The sequence below is a fragment of the Rousettus aegyptiacus genome, unplaced genomic scaffold, assembly GCF_014176215.1.
Source record: "Rousettus aegyptiacus isolate mRouAeg1 unplaced genomic scaffold, mRouAeg1.p scaffold_m13_p_7, whole genome shotgun sequence".
Taxonomy (NCBI): Eukaryota; Metazoa; Chordata; class Mammalia; order Chiroptera; family Pteropodidae; genus Rousettus; species Rousettus aegyptiacus.
In genome coordinates, this window is record NW_023416310.1 from 71,828,714 (window position 1) to 71,854,110 (window position 25,397).

Below are 25,397 nucleotides of genomic sequence, written 5' to 3' on the forward strand. Positions count from 1 at the left end.
GGAGCAGCGGCAGCTCCCGGACGGTCCGCTCTGAGCCACCCCGCCACTGAGACGCCGCCATCGAGACCAGATGTGAACTTTAATGAAATGTAAACTCAGGTCCCCGTAGGCTCCCGACGCTGACTGTGAGGGGGCACACGGGTCCTCCTGGGGTGCGACCTTGAACGGCCGCACGCCCCCCACCACCAGCAGCCTGGGCGCGCAGAGGCCCCCGGCGGGCCCGTCTGGGCACAGACCAGGAAAGAGCTGGCCGAGCGGCCACGGCCGCGGGTGACACGCGGTACTGCCCACGTCACACGTGCAGCGCGAGCCTCGCCCCTGACCCCACCGAAGGACCCTCATCCCGAAAAAAACGGGGACCCAGAGCCGCGAGGGGAGCGCGGCGCCTCTGAGTCGCGAAGGCGCCCGACCACGGGGAAGGCCGGGGGGCCCGGACGGCAGCCCACCGTCCCCACGTGGCTGTGCTTCTTCCTCCGGAAAATGCTTCGACGCTCTATTTGGTTCTTTAAAAAACAATTTTTAAAAAATCCTAAGGTAGGCATGCCTTAGCAGACCTGAGAGACGGCCGAGTGGAGGGGCGAAAGGCCCAGAAATGGGGCCGCTGAGCAGCAGTCGCCCGCGTGGCCCCGAGCCGCCAGGAGGCTGCGATGCGGCAGCGCTAGCACGAGGGGCGGCAGCGCGGCCGTGAAAAGGGCCGGGCATGTGGCGTCCGGGTCACTAGGTGGCGACACAGGCCTGTGCCACCGGCCGAAGACCTCGGTGCAGCCTGCGGGGCCGCGAGGCGAGCCGCAGAGCGAGCGAGCAGGCGGAGGGGGCGGGCGGAGGGGGCGGGCGGAGGGGGCGGGCGGAGGGGGCGGGCGGAGGGGGCAGGCACCGTGTACACAGGTTCCCCACCAGCCGCTTCACAACCCCCCGGCCTGAAGCAGGCCACCTGTCACGGACATTCTGTCCACTCCACCGGCTGTCCAGCCAAGCGGGGCTGACCCGTCCAGGTCGTCCCCTGCGCCTCCACACAGGGGGCTGGCAGAACGGACCTGACGTGTGACGGGCGGGGTCCGTGGTTCGGGCAGGGGATGGAAAAGGGTATCCCCCGAGACCGGCTCTGCCTTGGGGTGGAGCGGCCTGCAGCCCTTCTCCCTCCCAGTGGGGCGTCGGCCTCCCAACCAGTGAGGATCTGGCCTCTGAAGCCCACCCCGCAAAGGAAGCTCAGTCTCCCCGGGGCTGCAGGGGCCGGGGACCGCCCCTTCTCCTCCGCCAGCCCGCCCTTCGGAATGCCCGGCAGCCCTGGTCCTCCGGGGCCTGGCTCCGAAAGGCCCCCCCACTTGCGCCCAGACGCTGCCCTGGTTCCGAGGTGACCGGCAGCCCAGGGTGACTCGGGGTAGTGCCCTCTCCCTGCTCCAGAGGGCAGGGCTTAGTCGGTCCCAGGAACGAAGGGCCCTGCCTGTCCCGCTCACAGCCCTCTCACCAGCCAGGTGGGCCGCAGACCCGGAGCCGGCAAGGGTCTGACGTGTGCCCGCACCGCCAGCCCAGGAGCGGCCCGGGGCGCTGGCTGGCACAAAGCTCGAGTTCACTGGCCTCACTGGTGCGGGCAGCGGTGACAGCGGCCGGCCACTGGGATCCGGAGGGCTGCCACCTCAGGAACGCTCCATCGGGTCCTGCAGGAGCTGCCCGGGGGCCAGCCTCTCCTGAGCCTGGTTCACCCTCTCCTATCCGCGCTCTCGCCCACACCAGGCAGGCACCCCCTGCTCCTTGCACCCCGTTCTCCCCGCGGAAGGCGGCGACCCAGAGGAGAGGAGTCACTTGGCCGCGTTTTAGAAACCGGTGTTTGCCCCGAACAGGCAGCACCGGCCCCAACCACAAGGGGCTCGCAGAGGCCGGCGTGCGCAGAGGCCATGAGGCGCAGCGGTCCGGGTCTCCGGCTGGCCTCCGAATCTCACTCAGCGGAGCCCCGCAGGCCACCCCAGCCACAGCTCACACTGCGCACACGGCCCTGCTCCCGGGGCAGACCTCGGCCCCAAGGATCACACCCGAGGCCCAAGAAGCCACTCGGTAACCACTAAACACTGCGGTTATTCCATTCGACTGGCAACAGCCTTTGAGGCGGGAATGCCCCCAGCTGCCCACACACCAGCTGTCACCTGGCAAGTTCACTAACCCTCTGGGCCTCGCTTTCCTCATGTGCAAAATGGGTCAGTAATATGCACCTCCCATGGGGGCTGAAAAGGGGCTAGCCCTTGAGGCACAGGGAGGCACCTGGCTACCGTCACAGGGGTGCCGAACCAACCCAGCAACTGCAGGCACCACGACCCCTTGTCCTGGCTTCTAGGGCACCTGCCCCCTCCCATGCTCCCGCTCCCCACCTGTGCTGACTGCTCCTCTTCCTGACCAGTGCCTGTCCTGTCTGTGGGCGCTCCAGTCCCCCATGCTGGCTGAGAGGCAGCTCCTCCACCGGGGGCCGCCCCGCACAGCCTCCCTCCTCTCAGAAGCCCCTGGCCCACCCTGACCGCCCACCCTATGTATCTGATCAGTCAGCAAATTCTCCGTCAAGTCAGAACCCCACCATTTCGGGCCACACGCACCCCCCGCCCCACTCCAGCCCTGCCGGCCGCAGCCCCTGCCCTGGCCCCCAGGGCGTCTGTGAGCGGCACAGCCTCCCTGTCTCCCCTCAGAAGCACCACTGCGGCGCCGTGGCCCCTGCTGGTCCCAGAGGACCCGGCACGCCCGCCGCCGGGCCCCGCCGCCGGGCCCCGCTGCTGCTCAGCTCCGTGCAACAGCACTCCCCGTGCGGACGGGGTGCTCCACGTGTGCTCTGTGCGACACGGCGGCCACCGGCACTCACGTCTAACGCTGCCGAGGAGCTGAACGCTGGGCTTCATTCCACCTTAGTTCGTTTACACGTAAGTCGCCCTGTGGCTCGTGGACACTGCTGGCTGGTGCAGCTCCATCTGCCTAGAGTGGCCCGGAACGTTCTTCCTCAAGGTTTTGCTTTGCAAACTCAACTCCTTGAATTCTTTGCTCAAATTTCACGTCCCTCATGAATCTACCCCAACCAGCAGCCCTGCACCCGGGCCTCCCTGCCCTGCTCCGCCCTCTCTCCTCGGTACTTGTTACCATCTGATACTTCACACACTTTCTTACGTTTTCTTACGATCCCCAAGGACAGGGATCTCTGTTCTGTCCAGTGTCCTAGGTCCTAGAACAACCCCTGGAATAACAGGTGCTCAAATATTTGTTGAGTGGATGAAAAACTATAACGTGCATCGTAGATACCAAGCCCCGCCTTACGTGCCTCATCAGTACCAGTTCCCTTAGTCTTACCAGCCCCACTCTACAGATGGAGCTGGGCACACACAGCCCAAGGTCCACCTTGGCTGGCTGGCTCCGGGGCCCTTGCTGTGGGTCCTGTCCCATGGGACGCCCCTCCACCCAGGAGGCAGAGCAGGGCCAGGGCCCTAAAACCAGTGAGGCTCGGGGACATGGGACCAGCTCAGATGCCACGCCCACCCCCTCTCCACCAGGCCGAGCTGCTCCAAAGGGGACAGGGCGCGATGAACGGCCCTGCAGCCCCGGCGAGCGGGTGCCCTGGCACTGGCTGTCCCCAGGCCGTGCACACAGCACACCCTAAAGCCCCCGGACACGAGGGAGACGTTGCTCTGGCCCTTTGCATCACCTGCCTTTGAGCACTGACTTCTTAAAGCGCGTGAAGGCATCACCTTGCTTCACTGATTTCTGTTTAATCAAAGTCTCCCCGATGAGGACCGAGGGGTTTGACCGACATAGTTAGAAAAGGCGCGAAGTTGAATGGGTTGGCAATACAACAAAAAATCTGATGGCAAAAATGACAGATCCAGAAATCCAGCAACACCTTGGCTCTGAGTTCCGTTAAATTATAACTCAAATGCGCACTTGGGCTCCCCAAATAAAGGAATGTCCAATTCCTGATCACGAGACTCCAAGAGGGCGACGGGACAGCTGCCTGGCAGCATTTCGTTCGGTGAGCGCACTCTGGATCCACCTGCTTCGAGTTACACGTGGCCACTAACCACATCGCCGCTCCTTCCGGAAAAGCAGTGAGGTGATGGTGAAGACACAGGAAGAGACAGGTGGGAGGGGGCACTGGACAGAGGTGAACCCGTAAGAAAAGAAAGGGACAGACTTGGAGGCTCCTGGCGGAGATGGGCAGGAAGGCCGGCTCCGCACGCCTGCCAAGTCGGACAGGCTCTGAGCGGAAGGCCGGGCCGCCCTTCCAGAGGGCGGAGAACAGGGCTCACCGCTGCGGTCACGGGCCCTCCTCCACTCCTGACAGACAGGCGACACCCCACCCCAACCTGGCGGGCCAGAGAAATCAACATAGAGGACATGACTCGGGCCACGACGTGGAGGCGAGCAGGGAGAGGGGCGTGAGGCAGTCAGGAAGGAAAGATCCAGCCCGCGGTCCTCATCCCTGCTGCGCCCCGGGAAGCCAGCGGCCAGGGGGACACCAGCCCACTTGGGCACCCCTGCACCTGAGCAGCATGAGGGTCCCAAAGGGCTCTGGAATGGGAACAGCAACTCTGCCCACTGCACATTCTTAGCCGTCTCATCCCGGATCCCCTCCTCGCAAGCTCCCCCAGCGGCTGGGTTGCACATGGCCACGGCACACGCGGCTGCGGTGTTTAACCAATGCGGCTGACGAGGTGCATAACTTTGGCTCAGGGTCTAAACCAGGGGATTCTGAAAATGACAATATGTTCCCTAAGCAAGTGTAACTGGGGCTCACAGGACACAGCATAAATAACCACAGAGAGGGGGCTCCGAGGACACAGGCTGAGAACACCGAGGCGCGCGCGACCTGCTCCGCCATCGAGCAGGCCGGGGCTGTGCCTGTGGCGCCGGGAGGGCGCACGCAGCCTGGCTGAGAAGTTCCCGAAGGCTCCAGGGTACGAGCAGCTAAGCATTCTGCCGGCTCCAGCTCACGTACGGTTCACTTCCTGTGATGTGACACACTCGTCTCCATTTTCTGTGGCCCAAGGGCCAGCATCAAGTCCTGGAGTCAGACTGACCGGGGTGACCCTGACCTCCTCCCTCGAGCCCCCGCTGCCTCGTCAGAGACACAGGAACGACGCTGTGAGGGTGGGCCAGGCAGTGCCCGACGCCCCTGGCTCTGGCCCTCAGCGAAGGCACAGAGCACGTGCAGCCACGGTGGGGACGATGACACGTCTCAGTGCCCCTCTGGCTACGGCCTCCCAGAGAGACCAGCTAACGGGTCTGCCCCATCGCCCCGTGCCCCCAACCCAAAGCCCTTGCAGAGCCGAGGTCCGCTGCCGGCACTACCTCTGGGTAATTTCTGGGAAATGATGCAATATTTTAAGATCAAAACATAACCAAGGGTTAGCCTTTAAACGCGGGGCCCTCCCAAGAACACCGTGCCCTCGCAGCAGGATTCAGGGCGATCCGCGTCCTGCAGGCGGCCCGCGACAGAGGTCAGGGGTGGGTTCTGCCTCCTCCCACTCTTGGATCTGCCCTGCCATCCTGCCCCAGGCCGCCGTCACCGCTCAGCAGTGTGAAGTGCCCCCTTTTGAACCCACCTTTCTATCCCCTCCACCCTGGCCCCTCCAGTCCAGGTGGGATGCCTGGAACTCGGACCCCTCCGTCTGCTGGCTGAAGGTTACACACACTGCATCGCACGGCACGATCACCCGAACGGCTCCAGTGCCGAGGGCGAAGCGCGAGCTCGGGCCGCACCGCCTCTTGTACCGCCTCCCCGGGCGCCGCCGACCGCAGCTTCCCAGCCACCACTCCTCCAAGTCCCGGCACAGCTCACGGCCCCTTGCCAAGCCTCCTCCCAAGACTTTCGGCTCCTGGAGGGCAGGCCTGCGCCTGCTTCTCTGGGCGGGCACACAGTAGGGACACAAGTGCACCTGCCAGTGAAAGGCCATGCTACTCACTTCCCCTCCACTGCCTCAGGCCCCCAGGGGGCCCGCCGAGGCCACGGAGGAGCTGCCAGGGCCCCCTCACCTGAGGTCCCTCAGCCGCCTGCAGTGCTTCAGCATGTCCGAGAGGGCGGACATGTAGACCACCTTCCCCATCATGCCCAGGTTGGCCAGGGACAGGGACTGGAGCTGCTGGCACTGGAGGCCGATGCTGACCAGCCCGGAGCCTGTCAGGATGCTGGGGAGCTGGGCCAGCGTCAGGTGCCTCAGGAAGGCCAGCTGGCCGATGGCGGCTACCTCCGAGTCCCCGACGTTCTGCGCCCGGCTGCAGGGTGGGAGGGAGTTGCGGATGGCGGGCTCGTTGCGCGGCATGGCGGAGGAGAAGTTGGACCCTATGAGCTCGAGGCGCTCCAGGAAGGGCACGCTCTTCAGCAGCGACCAGAACACGGAGGAGGGCTGGGGGCCCGCCTGCCCCGAGAACGGGCTGGGGTACGTCTGCACGCCAATGCGGACCTTCTTGCCAAAGCCGCAGGGCACGGCGTGCATGGCGGGCTGGGCGGGCGCGCGGTCGGCACGGGGTGCCGAGTCGGCGACGGCGCAGACGGGCAGGGACAGGGAGCGCAGGTGGCGCAGCCGGGCCAGCAGCTGGCACAGGTGCCTGCCCGGGCGCTCGGAGCTGTGGTGGTGGGCGGCCGAGAGGTTGAGGTGCCGCAGGCCGCCGCAGGCCACCACCAGCGTCTCCAGGATGCCGCTGTCGATATCGTCCTCCGCCTTGCGCAGCAGCGAGTCCGGGGACAGGCAGTGGACGCAGCCGCTGAGGTTGAGGCTGGCCAGGCTGCGGAGGTCCTTGCCGCCGTGGATGATGCGCTGGACGAGGTGGCCGCCGGACAGGGCGCAGCGGCTGAAGCTGAAGTAGAAGGGGTTGCTGAACTTGAGGTGCTGCAGCAGCGACGAGCCGTTGAGCCAGGACTTGGGCAGCTGCAGGGCGTCCAGCACGACGTTGCGGGCCATGGAGTCCAGGAGGTTCTTGGTGGCCCCGCTCTCGGCGAAGCTGCCAGGCACGGAGATGAGGAAGGCGTGCAGGTTCTCGGGCGTGCGGTCGCTGAGCACGGCCAGGTAGAGCCGCACCACCTCCTGGTTGATGTAGCCGGGGGCCAGGCGGGCGTAGAAGACGCGCAGGTTCTGGTAGTGCGGCACGTTGCTCTGGCCCACCATGAGCTGGCCCGAGAGGATGGCGCCCTCGCGCGTGCGGTCCAGGATCTCGAAGTAGAGCAGCAGCTTCTCGAGGCTGGTGCAGCAGGGCACGACGCCGTAGGACGGCGTGAACAGCGTCTGCTTGAGCTCCCGCACGCGGCTCAGCGTGGCCTTGCACTCGCTGCTCAGCTGGCTGGCGTCGAAGCCGGGGCTCACGTCGATGGCCAGGGAGCGCAGGTGCTGCAGGGCCGACAGCATCTTGGACAGGCGCAGGGAGGTCAGGTGGCAGCCCGAGAGGTTCACCTTCACCAGGCCGCGGCAGCGGGCCACGTGCTCGATGGTGGAGCCCGACAGCCAGTAGCAGCCGGCCATGCTGAGCTGCTGGATCTCCCGGCCAATCTCCTTCACCAGCTGCTTCACCTTGTCCTCACTGGCCTGCAAGGTAGGACAGGGCGGGGGGGGGGGGGGGCTGAAGGCACGCCGGCATCTCCTTCACCTTCATCCCCGCAGGTCATCTTCTCCCCCACGTGAGCAGAGACCCGTCCTCCGGCTAAGGAGGGGCACTCGAGGGGGAGCTGGCGCCTCGTCTCCCTCCCCACACGCTTACCTTAACGACCAAGAGTCCCCAGCCGCGTGAGGATGTAAAACGGTGCAGCCAGCGTGGAAGTTTCCTGGTTCTTCAAAGCGCTGAACACAGAGTTCCCACGAGACAACCCAGCAGCTGCACTCCTGGGTGTACGCCCAAGGGACTGAAAACCCCGACTCGCACAGACACGAGACAGCCACGCCCACAGCACCCCGTTCACAACGGCCCAAGGCGGCGGCAGCCCAGCGTCCATCAACGGATGAACAACGAACAAAACGGGGTCCTTCCATACCATCCTGCCTCAGAAAGAAGGGAAATTCTGTCACATGCTACAACGTGGATGAACCTTGGGGACGTTACGCTAAGTGAAAGAAGCCAGTCACGGACCACGTGATGTAGGAGTCCATTTACATGAAACATCCAGAATAGGCAAAATCACAAACAGGAAGCGGAACAGAGGTTCCTGGGGGGGGGGGGGATCACTGACGGCCCCAGGGATTCCGTCCAGGGGGGTGAAAAGGGCTGGAGACAGTGATGTGATGGCTCACGACACTGTGACTGCGCTTGTGACACTACGGAATTACACACGTAAAAACGGCTACGATGGCGAATGTCGTGCCGTGTGGGGCATTTTTAATCGCACAGTGGACTCGGTCCCTGGGAGCCTGCTTTGGCTCTTGCTCTCCTTCCTAACATGCATTTTCACACGATTAACTTTTCCTCAGACACCTGGCCTGGTCTGCTCAGGCGAGCCACGATGTCCAGTCAGGGGCCCAGCAGCCAGAGGCCGACAGCTGGACACCGTGGCTGTTGCCAGCGAGGCCTTGTGACAACACCGCATGGGCCACGCATGTACGTACCACTCGGGCATCTGACCCTCGTCTAAGGGAAATGTCCACAGGTGGCACGGCGCAGGCGAAGGGCACAGACGTGTCACGCCCCCGCCCCGTCCTGCACGGGCAGGAGCCCTCCGGGAGGGAAGCCGGGCCGGGCGCGCTGCGGAGGGAGCTCGCCCGCCTCTGCCCCGCCGGAGAGGCGCACGGTGGCTCTCGCAGGGCTCTGCGGCGTCCCCGCTCCGGGCTCAAAGGCGGTAATGGCAGTTAAGAGCCATTACATGAGTTAAGGTCACATCCTCAGCTTATTTCTATCTTTAAGATCAGTTGTCAACTGATTTTCAACAAAGGTGACAAGGCAATTCACGAGGACAGGGTAACCTTTCAAATAATGGCGCTGGAGCAGAATAGCCACACGCCAAAGAGCGAGCCAAAACCCTTACTTCACACCGCACAGAAAGAGCAGCCCTAAGAGCTGGAACCACTACAAAACTGCTGTGAGACAGCAGAGGAGGGCCCTGGGGAAACTGGGCGGCCACACGCGGAAGAATGAGCCCGGACCCTGCTCGGACACCACACACAAAACTCAGAACGGATGAGACTCGAATGCTGAGACCTGAAACCATAAAACTCCTGAGAGTAAACACAGGCGGCGAGCTCCCCGACATCGGTCCTGGCGGTGAGTTTTTGGATCTGACACCTAAAGCACAGGCAACAAAAGCGAAAACGAACACGGGGGGCTACCCCCCACCTGAAGAGCTCTGCCAGCGCGTGCTGGGCCCGTGAAAAGCTTCTGCCCAGCAAAAGACATCCTCGCCCAAAGGAAAGGGAACCTACTGAGAGAAAACACTTACAACGCAAACATGTGATAAGGGTTGAAGTCCAAAACCTGCAAAGAACTCGTACAACTCAATCCCAAACAAAACAAGCGATGCAACTGGAAAATGGGCAGAGGCCCTGAAAAGTCTTTTTCCAAAGAAGACATGCAGATGGCCAACAGGTACATGGAAAGATGCTCGACGTCACTGATCACTAGGGAAATGCAAATCAAAACCACGATGAGATACCACCTCACACCTGTTAGAATGTCTATTATCAAAAAACCAGTGATGGTGAGGATGTGGACAAAAGAGAACCCTTATGAACTGCTGGTGGGAATGTAAGTTGGTGCAGCCACTATGAAAAACAGTATGGACTTTCCTCAAAAATTAAAAATGAATCTACCTATATGATCCGGCAATCCCACTTCTGGGTATTTATCCAAAGAAAATGAAGACACTAATTTGAAAAGGTACCTGCATCCCCGGGTTCACTGCAGCATTACTTAAAATAGCCAAGATATGCAAACAACCTAAGTGGGTATCGATTGATCAATGGATAAAGAAAAATGTAACGCGCACACAGTGGAATATTATTCAGCAACAAAAAAGAATGAAATCTTGACATGCGTGGCAATGCGGATGGACCCCAAGGGAATTACGCTGAGCGAAATAAGTCAGAGAAACACAAATTCCGTATGCTCTCACTCACATGTGGAATTAAGAAAAACAAATAAGCTCATAGATACAGAGAGCAGACTGGTGGTTACCAGAGGTAGGGGGTGAACAAAATGGCTGAAAGGAGTCAAAAGGTATAAACTTCCAGTTATAAAATAAATAAGCCACGGGAATGTCATGTGCACCATGACAACTATAGTTAATAATACTGTATTGCATATTTGAACGTTGCTAAGGGAGATCTTAAAAGTTCTCATCACAAGAAAAAAGTTTTTGTAACTATGTAAGATGACAGATTTTGGTGATCATTTTGCAACATATGCAAATATCAAATCATTATGTTGTGCACCTGAAACTAATACAATGTATTTTTTAAAACGAGACAAAATAGGAGAAAATCTCATGACCTCAGGTTTCACAGATTTCAACACACCACAAAAAGCATGAACCCAAAAATTCAATAAATTGGACTTCATAAAATTAAAAACTATGCTCTTCAAAAGTCACTGCTGAGAAGATGAAACGGCAAGCCAAACAGAGACAATATCTCTGACAAAGGACTTCTATGCAGAATATATACAGAACTGTCACTCACCAAGAAAGAGAAAAGTAAAAAATGGGCACTTCTGAGAAGATGGGCAAACGGCCCATGCCCTTGATGAAAATGTACCCGACGGCAACCTTCCCCAGGGACACGCAATGAGACACCACGTCCCACCCGGGAGAACGGCTGGAACGTCGAAGGCCGACACCACCAAGGCCGACGAGCACGCAGAGCGACGGGAAAGCGCATGCGCCGCTGTGGGTGCCGATGGCGCCGCCCTCTGCACACCTGAGCGCCGGTTTAACGTTATGGGACCGTTCCCGCACCTACCACGGGACGGCAATCCCGCTCTGGGGGATCTGCCTGACAGTGGTCTCCCTCTGAGCCCAGGCCCTCCCAGAACAATGTCCCCGACACCTGCGCCCTCCCCCAGGTGGCACACTTCCTGCACTTTTCGGCCCCCAGCTTTGGTCGCATGATGCCCCTTGGGGGATGTCCCAGTCGGGGCTCGGGGCGCCCGCCTCCGCCGTCGTCAGCTGCGCGATGCCCCTGTGCGCAGCCAGGCGTCCGGCTGTCCGCAATCTCCCGCCCGCACACGGGGCCAGCCCCGCGCCCTGCGCCTCACCTCGTAGTCCTTCTGCAGCAGCACGGTGTGGGTGAGGCTCTTGTCCAGGCACAGCTCCGCGAGCTTCCGGCAGGTGCGGCGGACGTGCAGAACCAAGTCCGTGCTGGGGATGTGGCTGAGGATGTGCAGGAGGATCTCGTCGGAGAAGCCCAGCAGGTGCGCACCGCCCGGCACTGCGGGCGCCGCCGGGGGTGCGTCGCCATCGCTGCCCAGGTCCTGAAAACAAGGGGGCGCCAAGTCTCCATGGGATCCCCAAGGGCGGCCCTCGGCCCGGCCTCCTCGACCAGAGGGAGAAGCCAGCTGGAGTCCTCGCCACAGTCCGTGGGAAAGAGGGGGCTTTGACTGAAAACCTTAGCTGCAGAGCGAGAACCCCCGACAATCTTCGAAAGCCTCTTTTCCAGCTGCACACCAAGATCTCTCTTCAAAAGCAACAGATTGAAATGAAATTTTAATTTTTTTTTTTAATTTAAAAGCGATTTTTTTCCTGCTAAGTGTCTCCAGTCAAGCCTGGCACGTTTCAGACTCAATTGATGACCATGGGTCAAGGTTCTCCGTCTGTGAAAGCTACCCCCCAACTCGTCCCAAATGTCAGCGGTATTCTTAAGCCCTGAGAAAGAAACTCTACAAATAAGAAACAGCACCAACTAGACTAGTGACATTTTTAAACCTTGAGATTAGTAATAAATGACAGAGACCGCACGATTTATCCGCACTCGTCACACGTCTGGTTAGACGCCGTGCTGGTATTTCTGATAAGATGCCCGCATCTCGTTTTGCTTTTGGAGATCACCACCAAAGGTCTTCCTCTCGCACATGGGCCTCCGTCCTCCTGGATGACACCTTGCTATGCACAACCGAGGTTAGTGTGACCCAAAGTCCCCAAGTCAAGGCCAAGGGGATGCTCTGAGAGGAGCCCGTGGGGGAGGAATCCCTGATTCTCCCCAGCACCTCCTGAAGGGATGCTCCTGCCTGCAAAACGTCCTCACTGAGGGGACCCTCTGATGTCCCCCAGGAGCGGGCAGCATTAGTGTTACTGCCTTTTCCAGCGATTCTGCCTACCAGCCCCTCCTCCTTGAGCCCACCTCTTTCCCAAACATATTTTTGTGGATGGAAGCGTTGAGGCTTGGCAAGCCCTGCTGCTGCCATGGCGACAGTGAAGTCTGGAGAGGAAGAGCCTGTCTGCACCCCGCAGCAGGCACTCCGGGGTTCCTGGGACCTCTGATTGTGGCACCCCCACCCTGTCCCGACAGTCTCTGCAGCCAGCCAAGCCCTGGGCAGGCCAGGAAGGGGCTCCCAGGAATATTTCCCACGTTCCCGTCTTCGTAAGAGGCAGCGGCCAGGCGTGCCTCCACTCCCCCTTCCGTCTGACCTGCCCTCGACCCTGTCTCACTACTCCCACCGTTCGCCAGGGCAGGAGGCAGCCCGCGGTGGCACGTCCACAGCCGCCATGGCTCACCGTATTCTGGGTCCAGAGTTTTGGACTGTGAGTGGCCTTACTTAGAAATTTCCCAACCCGATCACTTGGGGTCACCCAGGCACCTGTTAACAATTGGATTCCCAGACCCCAGCCCAGACCTAGGGGCTCCATCTCCAGGGAAAGGATCAAACAGGGACAGTCCTCAGCAGGCAGGCTTGGCAAACAGGGCTCTGGCACCAAGAGGGCCTGGGGACAAGCAGGAGGAGCCTGAGGCTTACCTGTCCTGATCCCCGATCTGCAGATTTACCAAAGAACGTCATTGCAGAGTGACAGGAACACAGGGCCAAACATTGTACAAATCTCCTAGTCCTATAATTTTCAGAGTGACACTACTAATGCCAAATCTCCTTAAAAACACCTAGAAATTACAAGAATTGTATTTAAAAAAAAAAAAAAAAGCCAGGAATTGAGTGCTGGCTCCCTCCGTCCAGTCTCGGCACATCCCACAGATGACTCTTTCCACATGCTGCGTCCCCTGGCGCTGGGGCAGGCCTGGAGGAGCAGCCCACTGGTGGCCCGACAGCCGATGCCGCGTCTGCCTGCTGGATCTCCCCCAGCTCGGAGGCTTCCTGAGACACGCACCGTCGCGTGAGTCAGTGCGCCATGCCCCCAGGAGAGGCACCAGCTCCGGGGAGGCAGCAAACAACAGGAATGCCCCCCGAGTGTCGTTTGTCACGTAGAAATGAGGCCCAGGGAATGCCACCTCCGCGCACGCCCAAATACACTTCAACCTGCTTCCTTCTGCCTCTCTGGACAATACAGTCCCAGCCATTGGGGAAACTGAGGCAGACCCATGCTCCAGCTTTAAAAAACTGGGTAAGTAGCTGAAGATCGGAAGGCAAACAATGCCTAACACAGGGCTGAGCCGAAACTGCCCTTCCGTCCACCACCAGAATCGGGCTGCTGGGCTTCCTAAAAGGTCCACGCCAGGCACTTCCTAGTGTCCCAGAGATTCCCATTCAGAGGTGAGGGGTGAGGGAGGTGACCTTTATCACATACATCTGGGAACCAGGTGGCCAGAACGAGATAACGACAACTGGAAAGGGGATTAAAAGGGTTTAGTTATTCACTAAACTGTGTTGTATGCACTTTTCTGAATGTGTAACATTTCACATTTTTTTAAAAAGTGAAACAAAATTAAGTATTGACCTTCGTACCTGACCAAAAGACACTCCCTCCCAGATGTTTACCATCCGTTTGCCCGTTAGGCACCCAAAGTAGTCTCAGGATTCAAAAATGAGCGGGTGGGATGTGTGGGAAGCGCTCTAACTAGTCCAGAAGGAGATGAGAGAGACAGGCAGGGGCCGAGACAGGCCACGTGCTCACGAGCACTGAAGCAGGCGGTGGGTACACACTCTGTGCCGAGTGTGTTAAGTTTCACGTTATTTTTTTTTTAATTCACAAGAGCAATGTGAAAGGACGCATGACGTTAAGGTCTCCACTCTTTCTACGTTCCATTCTTTACCTTTTCTTAAGGTCTTTGCTTCTCTAGTTGGCATTTTCTGGAACGTCCCCTAATACACAGCACTCGTTCCTCTCAACTCGCTTATCTCTTCGCTAGGCCAGAAACGCCTCCCCAACAGAAATCACTTTTTAATACTCAAGAGAAAGAGAAACCGAACCGGGTGAGTCAATGGAGCATCTGCTTCAGAATCATCTTAAGTGCTGTTAAAAACAGAGCCCTCGGGGGGGGGGGGGGGGAGAAGAAAGAAAAAAAAAAAAACAAAAGCGGAGCCCCGCTCCTCTCAAACTCTGGGAGGACCCCTGGACATCTGCATTTTAAACCCAGCAATGACCTTCAAAATCAGAACGCCCCATTCTGGAATCAGACAGTAGGAATGGCTACACGACCTTGTGAATATATTTTTTAAATGTACACTTTAAAAGTGTGACATTTATAGTATGTAAATTACATCTTCATAAATAAATAAAAAATCAGATCATTCCAGGAAAAGGGACCTTGATCTCCACATACAGGTATAAGACTCCCCTCTCTCCTCTCATCCCAAGAGATGCCCACAATGTAACAAGAGGCCTTACTGGCCAGGTTCCCAAGATATGCTTCAAGGAACAGGTGGGACTTTTGTGCCAGGACCCCATAAGTGCAAGGGACCAGAACCCCCCATCTCCACCCCAAGTACACGCAACTAACCAGGAACCTGATACAGGTCCGGGCTACCCCAGAACTCTTCCTCAAGCAGCTGTGGCTTTCCTGCCCTTCAATCCTACTACCAATCTGCAGGTGCGACCCTCTCCCTCAATCAAGGAGCCACAGGCACTCCTGAGCCAAATTCACTTCAAATGAAGAGGAACTGTCGGCGGCCCCCAGCCACCTTCCACACACCCGCATCCCATCCACTTCTGGTCCCCAGCCACAGGCAGTCCCCTAGGACGGGAAGTATGCTGAGTCCTGGATGACAGATATAAACACAGGTACACATAAAGGAAGGCCGGGAGCAACAAGAGGGAAGACACTAGTCAGAGTCCAGATTCCCCACACCCTGGTCTGCAGAGAAAATACTTTGCACTACTTCCCAAGGAGTGGGGTGGGATTCTCCATCGGACCCCGATTTGTGGAGTGTTGGGGAAGAAGTTCCAGGGTAAATGCTAGGTCCCCCAAGTGAAATGGCTTTTCCTCCACTACCCCCCAAGTCACACGAGCAGGCTCAGAGAAAAATGGGCTGGACTTCAACCGAGCATTCAGAGACAGAGGTTGGGGTGCGAAGCGGTCACGGAGGGGGACCGTTTCAGAGGTACAGGGGCACGGGGAAAGTGCCTGGGAGGCCTACAGAGCCTGGAAACTCTGGGAGCGGAGAGGCGGTTAGACTTCTGGCGATCAGGGCTGCGGGGCGGGGAAAGGCATGGAAAACCGAACCCGGAGAGAGCTCGTGCCTTCAGAGATCAGGGCGAAGGCCTGGGGGGCGGGAAGGGGCAGGGGCAAGATGAAAGGGACAGGCCGAGGCCAAGGTCGGGACAGGAAGGACCAAGCCCGGCCGACGCCAGGGTCGGGGTGAGGAGGACCAAGCAGACTGGGGTCGGGACAGGAAGGACAGAGCGGGATAGGCGGCGGGATAAAAAGGACGCAGGGGGACCGGAGTCGGGATGAAAAAGACCGAGCGGGGCCGAGGCCGCCGGGCAGGGAGAGAGCGGAGAGAGGCGCCGGCCGTACCTCTCCGGAGCTGGCCATGTCCACGGCGGGCCGAGCCGCCGCTGCCGGAGCCGCAGCCCCAGGGTCTCCCGCCCAGCCGGCCAGGGATGCTCAAAGCCGGCGCGTCCGCGGCTCCACAGAGACCCCGGCAGGGGGCGGGGCCTCCGCTAACTTCCGGCGCCCTCGGCTACGCACTTCCTGTCGCCCTACGCGGCCGCCATGCTGGGTGCGGCGCTGCCGACGAGGCCCCGCTGAGGCGCGCGGTGAACCTGCGAGGATCCGTAGGGCCCATGCTCTCTGACCGCATCTCTTAATTTTAATACATTTAAATTTAAATAGCCGCATATGGCTGGTGGGCCCCCAGGGGACGGTGCTGCCAGAGCGAAGCTCCATGAAGACAGAGAGGGACAATGTCTGCATGTTACTGCCGTACCCCCAGCCCCGAGCACTGTGTGGCTGCTCACAATACAAGTTGAATGATGAATGACTGAGTGAAGAAAAGTACCAGCCCCTGGCAGGGGTCTCTGAACGATTCCAGCCCCTGTGTCCCTTGGGTAATTGCAGGCCAGGACACGTGTTCAAATCCTGACAACTCCGAGCTGTCTTACCTTCCGAGTCTTCACAAGAAAAGTGACTGCCCGTCATCAGTGGGACCGCGGGCAGCCTCTCTAGGTCCTCCCCACCAGGTTCCAAGGAGGTGTAAGGACGAAGGGAAGGATCCCGGGTTCCAAGCCCGGGCACTAGCCAGGACTGTCCTCCGAGGGGCTTGTAGGAGTGCAGTTTGCCCAGCCAAGTCTGCTCTGCAGAGGAGGGGCATCCCAGCGAGAAGGTCTCAGCTCATTAAAAAGGTGCACCTCAGGTTGTCAGAGCTGCCCCCGGGGGGCGCTCTCATCCCATAGCGAGGGTAGGTGCAAAGGGGCTAGAAGGCGAGTCCCCATGTCTATAAAATGGAAACAGTCATGGTGATGTGAGCCTTGTTTGTCTGGCCTGTTAATCTGTCCTAGGAGGCAGTGAAGCAGGCAGTAATGGAACTTTGTAGGTTTTAGGGTTAAACTCCAGCCTTCTCACTTCTAAGGTGTGTGCCCTGGAGCCAGCCATCTGTCCTTGCTGACCTAATTTTTCTAACCTGTAAATATGTGCTAAGAAGAAGATGGAGGCAATGTGGCATCCTCTCGCTTATCCTGCTTTAGGCAGTTGGGCCTTTGCCCCAAGCTAGGCTTCAGAGGGTCAGCCCAGCTGCAGGCCTGGGAGGGAAGGAGCAGGGCCTCAAGGACTCTCAAGGTCAGACGTGTGTCTTCCCTGCACTTCTGGAGCTTTTCAAAGGAAAAGGTTAATGGAGCACCTGCTTACAACCAGCCCTCCAGCTGTCACTGACATGCCCATTTTTTAGGTATGCTCATGGACAGTGAGTTGGCTTCCGGGACATCTGGCCCCAACCACCCTCCCATTCTTCCCTGAGGGTCGTGTCTCCAGTCTCTGGGACTCTGTCCCCAGTCAAATCAGGCCTCTGTCTGGCCTCCTGGGCCAGCTCAGGCATCCTTCCCACAGGAAGCCTTCAGAGGAGAGTGATAGCTCCCTACTCACCAGTTATCCAAGTTTTTGAGCCTTTCTGTTGTTCAAAAAGCAAAATTATAATTGCTTTTTTTAAACCTGTATTTCTTTTTTTTCCACTTTATTGAAGTACAATCTGATGAGTTCTGATGTGTCTACACCCATGACACCATCACCATGGTGACCATCTCCATCACCATGATCCTGTCTTCTTTCTCACACACAGCTGCCACACCCTTCATGAGCACAACTAATAATTAAACATTCATTTGTTTGCCTATATATTTATTGTCTCCCCTAGTTAAACTGGACACCTCACAAAGGCAAGAAACACACCTGGTCTCTTAACTGCACCCCCATCATTGTCACCATATCTGGCATAAATAGTGGTTGGACGAAGGGTCTTTCTTCCCAGACTGACAGCTCTCTCAGAGCAGGGTGTGTGCCCAGGCCATCTCAGTGGCCTCAGGCCCAGCCAACAGTGGGCTGTCACGGAGTAAATATCCATAGAATGAATAAGTGGCTCAAGATGGAAACTCACTTGGAGCTCAGAGCCCAGGGCAGGCACACCACCACCCCTGAATTGGCCCAAAAAAGCTGGAACTGGCCCAGGAGGGGCTTCCATCCACAGACTCTGCTTCCTGGGCTTCTAAGACTTCGCGGGGTTGGGAGGCAGAGCCACAGAAGTTGTCCTGAGTGCTCTGTGTTCCCACCACCTCTGGGCCTGCGGCTGCAGCCCAGGATGCCCCCAGGAATAGGACGGATTCTGGAGCATTCGCTGTGTAGCTGCTGCGGTGTTTTAGGTGCTGAAGTAGGAACACCTGACCCAATGAACTAGGGGACCGCAGGCTCCTGTTCGGTTTTGGAAGCCACCACAAGGTCTCAGAACAGTCTCCTTCCCATGGATGAAAATAATCACCTTGCACAAATGGTAAAATGACTTCTCTCTCCAGAACTGGAGTCAGCCACAGCTCCAAGTGGGTAAATCTCCGCTCCTCCTCTGTAAAATGACACTGGAGGGCGCAGTAGAGCACTAGAGGGAGCTGGGGGGTTGGGGAGGGGAGGGGCTCAAATCTGGATTGATTTAGGAATCGTTTCGGTGCCTCTCACTCCCTCTGGAGAAATGGGGAGGGGGGGCCATCATTCCCTACATTCTCTGCTGGTGTCAGCAGCTGCTGGCAGATGGAAGGTGGGCCAGGCTTGGCTTTCTTCTTGGAAGCATTTGACTCAGAGCCCTGCGCAAGTCAGATGCTGCCCCCCTTCCTGCCTTTCCATGTCTATTGTCTCACTGTCCCTCACTCGGCCTGAGACCACACTCTGTGGAGCCAACTAGAGCCACCTCTGCCAGACATCCCCTTACCCTGACCCCAGCCTTGGATGCAGGGTGCCAGCCTGCAAACCCCTGGGAAAGTCCCCCCCTTTGGCTGTACAGGTAGTCACTCAAAGTGAGCTGGCAGGCGAGGGTGGTGGCCCTGTCCTCAGCCTAAACCGCAGGTCCATGAGTGTGTAGGAACCTCTACTACTATGGCCCCCTCATTCCAAGAGGATACTAAGACCAGAAAGATTCTTTCCCAGGAAGCCACCACTCACAGGTGGTCAACCACCCTTCCCTGAGATATAGCACCTCAACACCCAAATTCCCCACTCCCCACTCTTGAAGTAGCTGAACCTCAGAACCCAGTGACAAAGTTATTTGGGGGACAGGTAGAAAGGCCAAACCAGAGAATTTTTAAAAAGGTCTGGAGGCCAGGATCCTTAACTCCTCACACAAGCCACCCACCCATCCAAAACTTTATTTTCGTGGTTAGAACACCTCAATCCCCCCAGAAGATAGGGGTGGGCCTGGCCTGCCCCACCCTTCTCCCAACTGTACCATTGCCCAAAACACCCATCCACACCACTTAGACACAACTGTTTCTTTAAGGTGTGCACTTTATTGAACTGGTCTCAAGTTTCAGTGTACAGGTAAGCCCTGGCTGCCTCCACACCTCAACCACCTCCCCGGGAGACCAAAAGCCTTCATACATCTCAAGTTGGGGGATAAAAAGGGGGGCCATGATGGCTGACCATTCAAAATAAAACAAAAAAAAACAAGTATTAAGGCGAAGATTAAAAAAATTTGGATTACATAATTTACACAAAAGCAATGCTATCACCCTCCCCTGTGTGGACTCGGGCGAGGACTGGCCCTTAGTAGGGAGAAGTGGGGCAGCTTTTGGGCAGGCAAGGGACTTCCTGTAACAATGCATCTCACGATATTTGGAATGACTATTAAAAAAAAGAACAATGTACAATCAAAGTCCTCGGCCACACTGTAGACTTTGGGGATGCTCACTCCAACCGACTGCTGTCACCTTCACCGTTCCAGTTTTTAAATCCTGAGTCAAGCGCCAAAAAAAAAAAAAATTAAAAAAAAAAAAAAAGAAACAAATAAAGCCATGCCAATCTCATCTCGTTTTCTGCGCAAGTTAGGTTGTCAAGAAAGGGTGTAACCAACTAAGTAACAGTCCGCCTAGAAGCATTTGCGGTGGACGATGGAGGGGCCGGACTCGTCGTACTCCTGCTTGCTGATCCACATCTGCTGGAAGGTGGACAGCGAGGCCAGGATGGAGCCACCGATCCACACAGAGTACTTGCGCTCAGGGGGCGCAATGATCTGGAGAGAAGAGAACAGGTAGTGTTAAGGACCCTGGATGGCACAGCCCTGTGGCTATGCATCATACCATGAAGGTTGCCTTGACAACGAAGGGACCTGCCATCAGACTCCGGTCAGACTGGGTGCCCTCTGACCCTCCATGTGACCAGGCCAGCTCAGATGGTACACTCACCTTGATCTTCATTGTGCTGGGAGCCAGGGCGGTGATCTCCTTCTGCATCCTGTCAGCAATGCCTGGGTACATGGTGGTTCCACCAGACAGCACCGTGTTGGCGTAGAGGTCCTTGCGGATGTCAACGTCGCACTTCATGATGGAGTTGAAGGTAGTTTCATGGATGCCACAGGATTCCATGCCTGAGGAGAATGATGAACTGACTTAGCTTCCAGGGTGGCCACAAAGGTGACCCTGGTGTGAGGGAGAGAGAGGCGGCCTTACTCACCCAGGAAGGAGGGCTGGAAGAGGGCCTCGGGGCAGCGGAAGCGCTCGTTGCCAATGGTGATGACCTGGCCGTCAGGCAGCTCATAGCTCTTCTCCAGGGAGGAGCTAGAGGCCGCCGTGGCCATCTCCTGCTCGAAGTCCAGGGCGACGTAGCACAGCTTCTCCTTGATGTCACGCACAATCTCCCGCTCAGCCGTGGTGGTGAAGCTGTAGCCACGCTCCGTGAGGATCTTCATGAGGTAGTCCGTCAGGTCCCGGCCAGCCAGGTCCAGACGCAGGATGGCGTGGGGGAGGGCGTACCCCTCATAGATGGGCACAGTGTGGGTGACTCCATCACCGGAGTCCATCACAATGCCAGTGGTACGGCCAGAGGCGTACAGGGACAGCACGGCCTGGATGGCCACGTACATTGCTGGAGTGTTGAAGGTCTCGAACATAATCTGTAGAGAGAGATGGGCCATGTCACATGCAGGAAGCCACCAGGGGCAGGCAGGCCAGACTAGGGACATGCAGAGAGTGCAAGGAACACGACTAAGTGTGCTGGGGACCCCAACGGGGGTTCACTTCAGACCTATTGTGCACCTACTGAATACACACTCCAAGGCCACTTTACATCATCAGCCTCAGTGGCTTTGTCACACAAGCCAGTGTTAGTACCTACACCCACAGCACTTTATGCTCTAAACACCTAGTCAGAAAGGCAAACACGAGAAAGATTCCACCTTTCTGGGATAAAGCAAATAGAACCTGCAGAGTTCCAAAGGAGACTCAGGTCAGAGAAGAAAGTCCTAGGAGAATGGCAGAAGAAAGAACAATGAGAAAGGGTGTGGCACAGAAGGGCCAGAAAGGATGGGGTGGCCTCCCAGGGAAGGCCAGCGGGCCACTGACCTGGGTCATCTTCTCACGGTTGGCCTTGGGATTCAGGGGGGCCTCGGTCAGCAGCACAGGGTGCTCCTCGGGGGCCACACGCAACTCGTTGTAGAAAGTATGGTGCCAGATCTTCTCCATGTCATCCCAGTTGGTGACGATGCCATGCTCGATGGGGTACTTCAGGGTCAGGATGCCTCTCTTGCTCTGGGCCTCATCGCCCACGTAGGAATCCTTCTGGCCCATGCCCACCATCACGCCCTACGGAGGGAGGAGCAAAGCGGCCTCAGCATGGGCACTGCCCCACCGAACCCCACCCAAAACACCACAGGCTTCCGTTGTGGAGGCGCCAGGCCTCGTCCTCTGCCTGTTCCAAGGGGTAGCTCCACCCACCAAGTCAGACCCGAGGCTGGCGCCCTACCTGGTGTCGGGGGCGCCCCACGATGGAGGGAAAGACGGCTCGGGGGGCATCGTCGCCCGCGAAGCCGGCCTTGCACATGCCGGAGCCGTTGTCGACCACGAGAGCGGCGATATCATCATCCATGGTGAGCTGCGGGGAGAGTTGGGCCATGAGCCGGGGTCGAGTGGGGCCGCCCCCGCCCTGCCCACTTCCGGCACGGCGAGCCTTTTGGCCGCCAGGGGGCGCCGGCGCGCGCCCAGATTGGGGACAAAGGAAGCCCAGCCGGCTGCGTTATTACCATAAAAGGCAAACGCTGGTTAGAGGCGGCCCCGCGGCGCGCGGCAGGAAGCCAAGCACTGGCCCCTCCCCATGGCCGCTGGCCCCGCCCCTGCCCCGTTCAAAAAGCACGGGCCGCCTGGGCGCGCGGAGGCCACACCCACGGGAGCCGGCGGCCCGGCGTGGTGTGCGCATGCGCCCTCGCGCCACGGCGCCCGGCCCCGCCGCGCACGCGCAAACGCACGCGCAGTAGTGTCCCCAGCCCCCCACCCGGCCCGGCGGCCCCGCCGCGCCCACCCATCCGCCCCAGCTGAGATAGCTGCCCGCTCCGACAAAAACCGGCGGCCGCTCCAGACCCGAGGGCGCCACCCTAGGAGAACGCCCCGAGTGCAGCCGGGCATCGAGTGCAGCCCGGCCCCGAGCGGGGAGCGCACGAGCCCCACTCCCCGCTTCTGGGCGCTGTCCATGGGGCTGGAGCGAGAGGCGCCGCCTGCCTGAGGAAGGCAGGGGCCTTGCGCCGATCGGCGTGCCCGGCCGGCCCGGGGCCTTACCTGCAGACGGTGTAGACTGGCGGCGGAGCAGCGAAGGCGAGAGGCCTGTGTTGGCGGCTGGACGCGGTCTCGGCAGTGGATGTGCGTCGCGCCGCTGGGTTTTATAGGACAGCGCTGTGGCCGCTCGAGCCATAAAAGGCAACTTTCGAAACGGCGAGCGCTGATTGGCCCCGCGCCGCTCACTCACCGGCCTCGCCGCACAGTGCAGCATTTTTTCACCCCCTCTCCCCTCCTTTTGCAAAAAAAAAAAAGAGAGAAGAGAGAGGGAGAGAGAGATTGAGGAAGAGGTGAAGGGAGAGAGTTTTGGCGTTGGCCGCCCTTGGTTTTGGGCCCGCGGGTCGGATGTGCAAGCTGTGGGTCACCGCACCGCTGGGCAGTGCTCAGTCCAGCCCGCGTGGCCAGGCCTGCACCTGGCCTGACCGTCTCTCCGTGTCCCCTACCCCGGGACCCTCCGAGTGTGGATGTCACATGAGCCGTGAGCTCCCCCGTGGGCACAAGGTTCAGCATGGTTGTGAGGGCTCCTGGTTGTTGTGGGTGCAGCTGTGGGGGAAGGAGTGCTTAGGGGTTCACCTCCCTTTGCCAGCATTAGCTCATCTGCCCAGAAAGCCCGGGTTTGAGGGGTATCTGGCTGGAGGTGCTCAGCTTGCTAAGTACGGGGTCATCAATATTTAGAGGCCCGGGGCTGAAGATTATGGTGTAGTGTGGGGGAATCGGGGCTTGTAGCCATTTAAAAGGGTCCTCAGGGCCACAGGCCCCAGAGATAGGACAGGCTCAGGGGTCAGTGGCTGGAAGTTGTCTGTGAAGAGGCCTCCAAGGCTGCCCTGCTGCTGGCCTGGGCTCTAGAGCACAGAAACTGTTCCCATGGAGCCAGGCTGCTGCCTCTAAGGGCTGCCTGGTCACACCCAGCCAAGGCCAGGCCTGCGCTGCTAACTGGTGACCCAGGCCCAGCTGGGCACAGGCAAGCCGGACTGCTCATCGTAGCTTGGGCCCACCATCCATCGTCTGTCATGTGTAGCCACAGCTGAACTGCCCTCCTGGACCATCTGGAAGTCCCTAAGGAGCGGGGAAGGACACTCCATGAGCCAGAGAGGAGTTAGGGTTGGGGGTGGGGCAGCAGGGACAGTAACTGAAGGCCAGATGCCCTCAGAGGGAGACCCTTTCCTGGTCACTCTTTGCTGCCCTGGGTCTCTCCAAATACTGGTTTAACATGGGTGCCCTGTCCTGGGTGGTTCCCGCTCTGAGAGCTGCCAGTTTGGCCGGCAGATCCTGTATCCAGCTGGTGGCCAACAGTGATCAGTGCGCATGGCAGGCGGAAGCCCGGGGGCCGTGGGACCCCAGAGGGACATCTGGCTTGCCTAGAGGAGCAAGCACCTTCTCAGAACTGGTAACAAGAAGCTGAGTTGTCACATGAACGAAAAGGGGAAAGATGGTTTAGGTGGGGGCACTGGCTTGTCCCCACTGGTCTGTCTCCAGGCCTGCCCAGGGCTTTGCAGCACATAATAGGTGCTCACCGAGCGTGTGTTGAAACCAGTGACCAATTAGTCCATATATGGCTGTGGAATGCGTGTCCAGGGAAGAGGTGGCTTGGTCCAGCCCACTGCAGGAGGCTGGTGGCAGGTCTCTTTGAAGGCTGCGGAGGCCGCAACCAGGTGGGAAGGGTGGCCATGGCCCAGTACAGAGCGGAGCCCCCAGGCTCAGAGCCACATGCGAGTATTCCCAGATAACTGCCAAGAAACTCTGCAGCTCCCCCGTCTCCGCCTGGGCCCTGGGCAGACCCCCCCTCGTCCACTCCCTGCTTTCCAAAGGCCAGGCTGCTCTGTCCCTGGCCTTGTGTCTCTCAGTCACAGGCGTCCAGCCAGCCGCCTTGGGACCTGCCAGCCTTGCAATTCAGGGACTGGGGGGTGACCCTTTCTGCCGCCCGCTGATTAGGGCTGCTTCTGGTTGTCGGCTGAGCCTGGAGGGGTGCTGGGCAGGCTGAAACCAGGGCCTCAGGGTCAGGGCTGGGAGACTCAAGTGGCTCTAAGAAGCTACATGGAGTGGAGAGCAGGCCTGGTCCCCAAGCAGGACTCGTTGGGCCACCTCACCTCTTCTCAGCCAGGGGTTGGCCAAGGGGCAGGGACACCAGCCCCACCCAGACTGAGACTGGAACACTCCTGGGCCTCTGCAGCAGCCATTTCCTGACGCTCTCCTATGCATCCCTCAAGGCCCGGCCCAGAAGGCCCCTACCTCCGCAGGGGGCGCCCTTTAGCATCTGCAGCATGCACCCTCCCCCCACTTGAGACCACTGCACTGCGGGCAGGTATATAACTCAACCTCTCCGCCCCTCCCCACCCCCACCCCGCCGGCCTCTGCTGGAAGGCCCCTCCTTCAGCTGCCCCTCAAGGAGCACGAGCGCCTGCTGTGTGTGAGGTCTCTCTTCCCCTTCTCAGCCCCACCTCGGGTTCTTCCTTTGGAAAATGGAGCTCGGGGTCCATTCTCAGCAAGCCCCTCCAGGGCTGCCATGCACCGCCCCGCCCCCCGGGTCCTGCTCTGTTGAATGAATAAGTGACCGTGTGTCCTCAGCCTTCTCAGAAGACCCTGGGAAGATGGAGGCTTGTCGTGGGTACACTGGGACCCAGCCTTGGTGGAGGGGAGGGCTGGAGCGAAAAGCGAGTGGGGGGAGGAAAAGAGGAAGTGGAGCAAGCCAGAGGAAGGGGGCGGAGCCGGGTGGGAGAGGAAGTGAACAGGTTCTTCGCTTGGGAAATTCGCCCTCGCGGGGAGTTTCGGAGCTGTCGCTCGGGCAGGCGCGCAGCCCGCGGGAGCCCGGCCAGTGGGGACTGCACCTGCCTGCCTGGTGCTGTTT

General features: G+C 58.9%; 2 protein-coding genes across 6 annotated transcripts in view; both read right to left on the minus strand.

Moving 5' to 3' along the window:
• The window catches only part of FBXL18 (F-box and leucine rich repeat protein 18), a 27,901-nt gene extending 11,931 nt beyond the window's left edge, over positions 1–15,970 (minus strand). For 4 of the 5 annotated variants that reach the window (XM_036224233.1, XM_036224234.1, XM_016155213.2 and 1 more), the window contains exons 1-3: positions 15,837–15,970; positions 11,191–11,406; positions 5,998–7,541 (exon numbers count right to left, since the gene is read on the minus strand). In XM_036224233.1, coding sequence (XP_036080126.1) covers positions 5,998–7,541; positions 11,191–11,406; positions 15,837–15,854 — 1,778 coding nt within the window. In that variant the 5' untranslated portion in view covers positions 15,855–15,970. Of the gene's footprint in view, positions 1–5,997; positions 7,549–7,715; positions 7,989–11,190; positions 13,113–15,836 lie in introns of those variants that run through there. The other variant, XM_036224236.1, reaches the window with a different exon arrangement.
• A 3,310-nt stretch (positions 15,971–19,280) lies between these two features.
• Positions 19,281–22,675, minus strand: ACTB (actin beta). The gene is made up of 6 exons (XM_016155209.2): positions 22,556–22,675; positions 21,750–21,878; positions 21,350–21,589; positions 20,463–20,901; positions 20,195–20,376; positions 19,281–20,022 (listed from the first exon to the last, which is right to left on the minus strand). The coding sequence occupies exons 2-6, from the start codon at positions 21,870–21,872 to the stop codon at positions 19,879–19,881; spliced, it is 1,128 nt and encodes a 375-aa protein (XP_016010695.1). The 5' UTR covers positions 21,873–21,878; positions 22,556–22,675; the 3' UTR covers positions 19,281–19,878.
• Between the last annotated feature and the right edge of the window lie 2,722 nt (positions 22,676–25,397).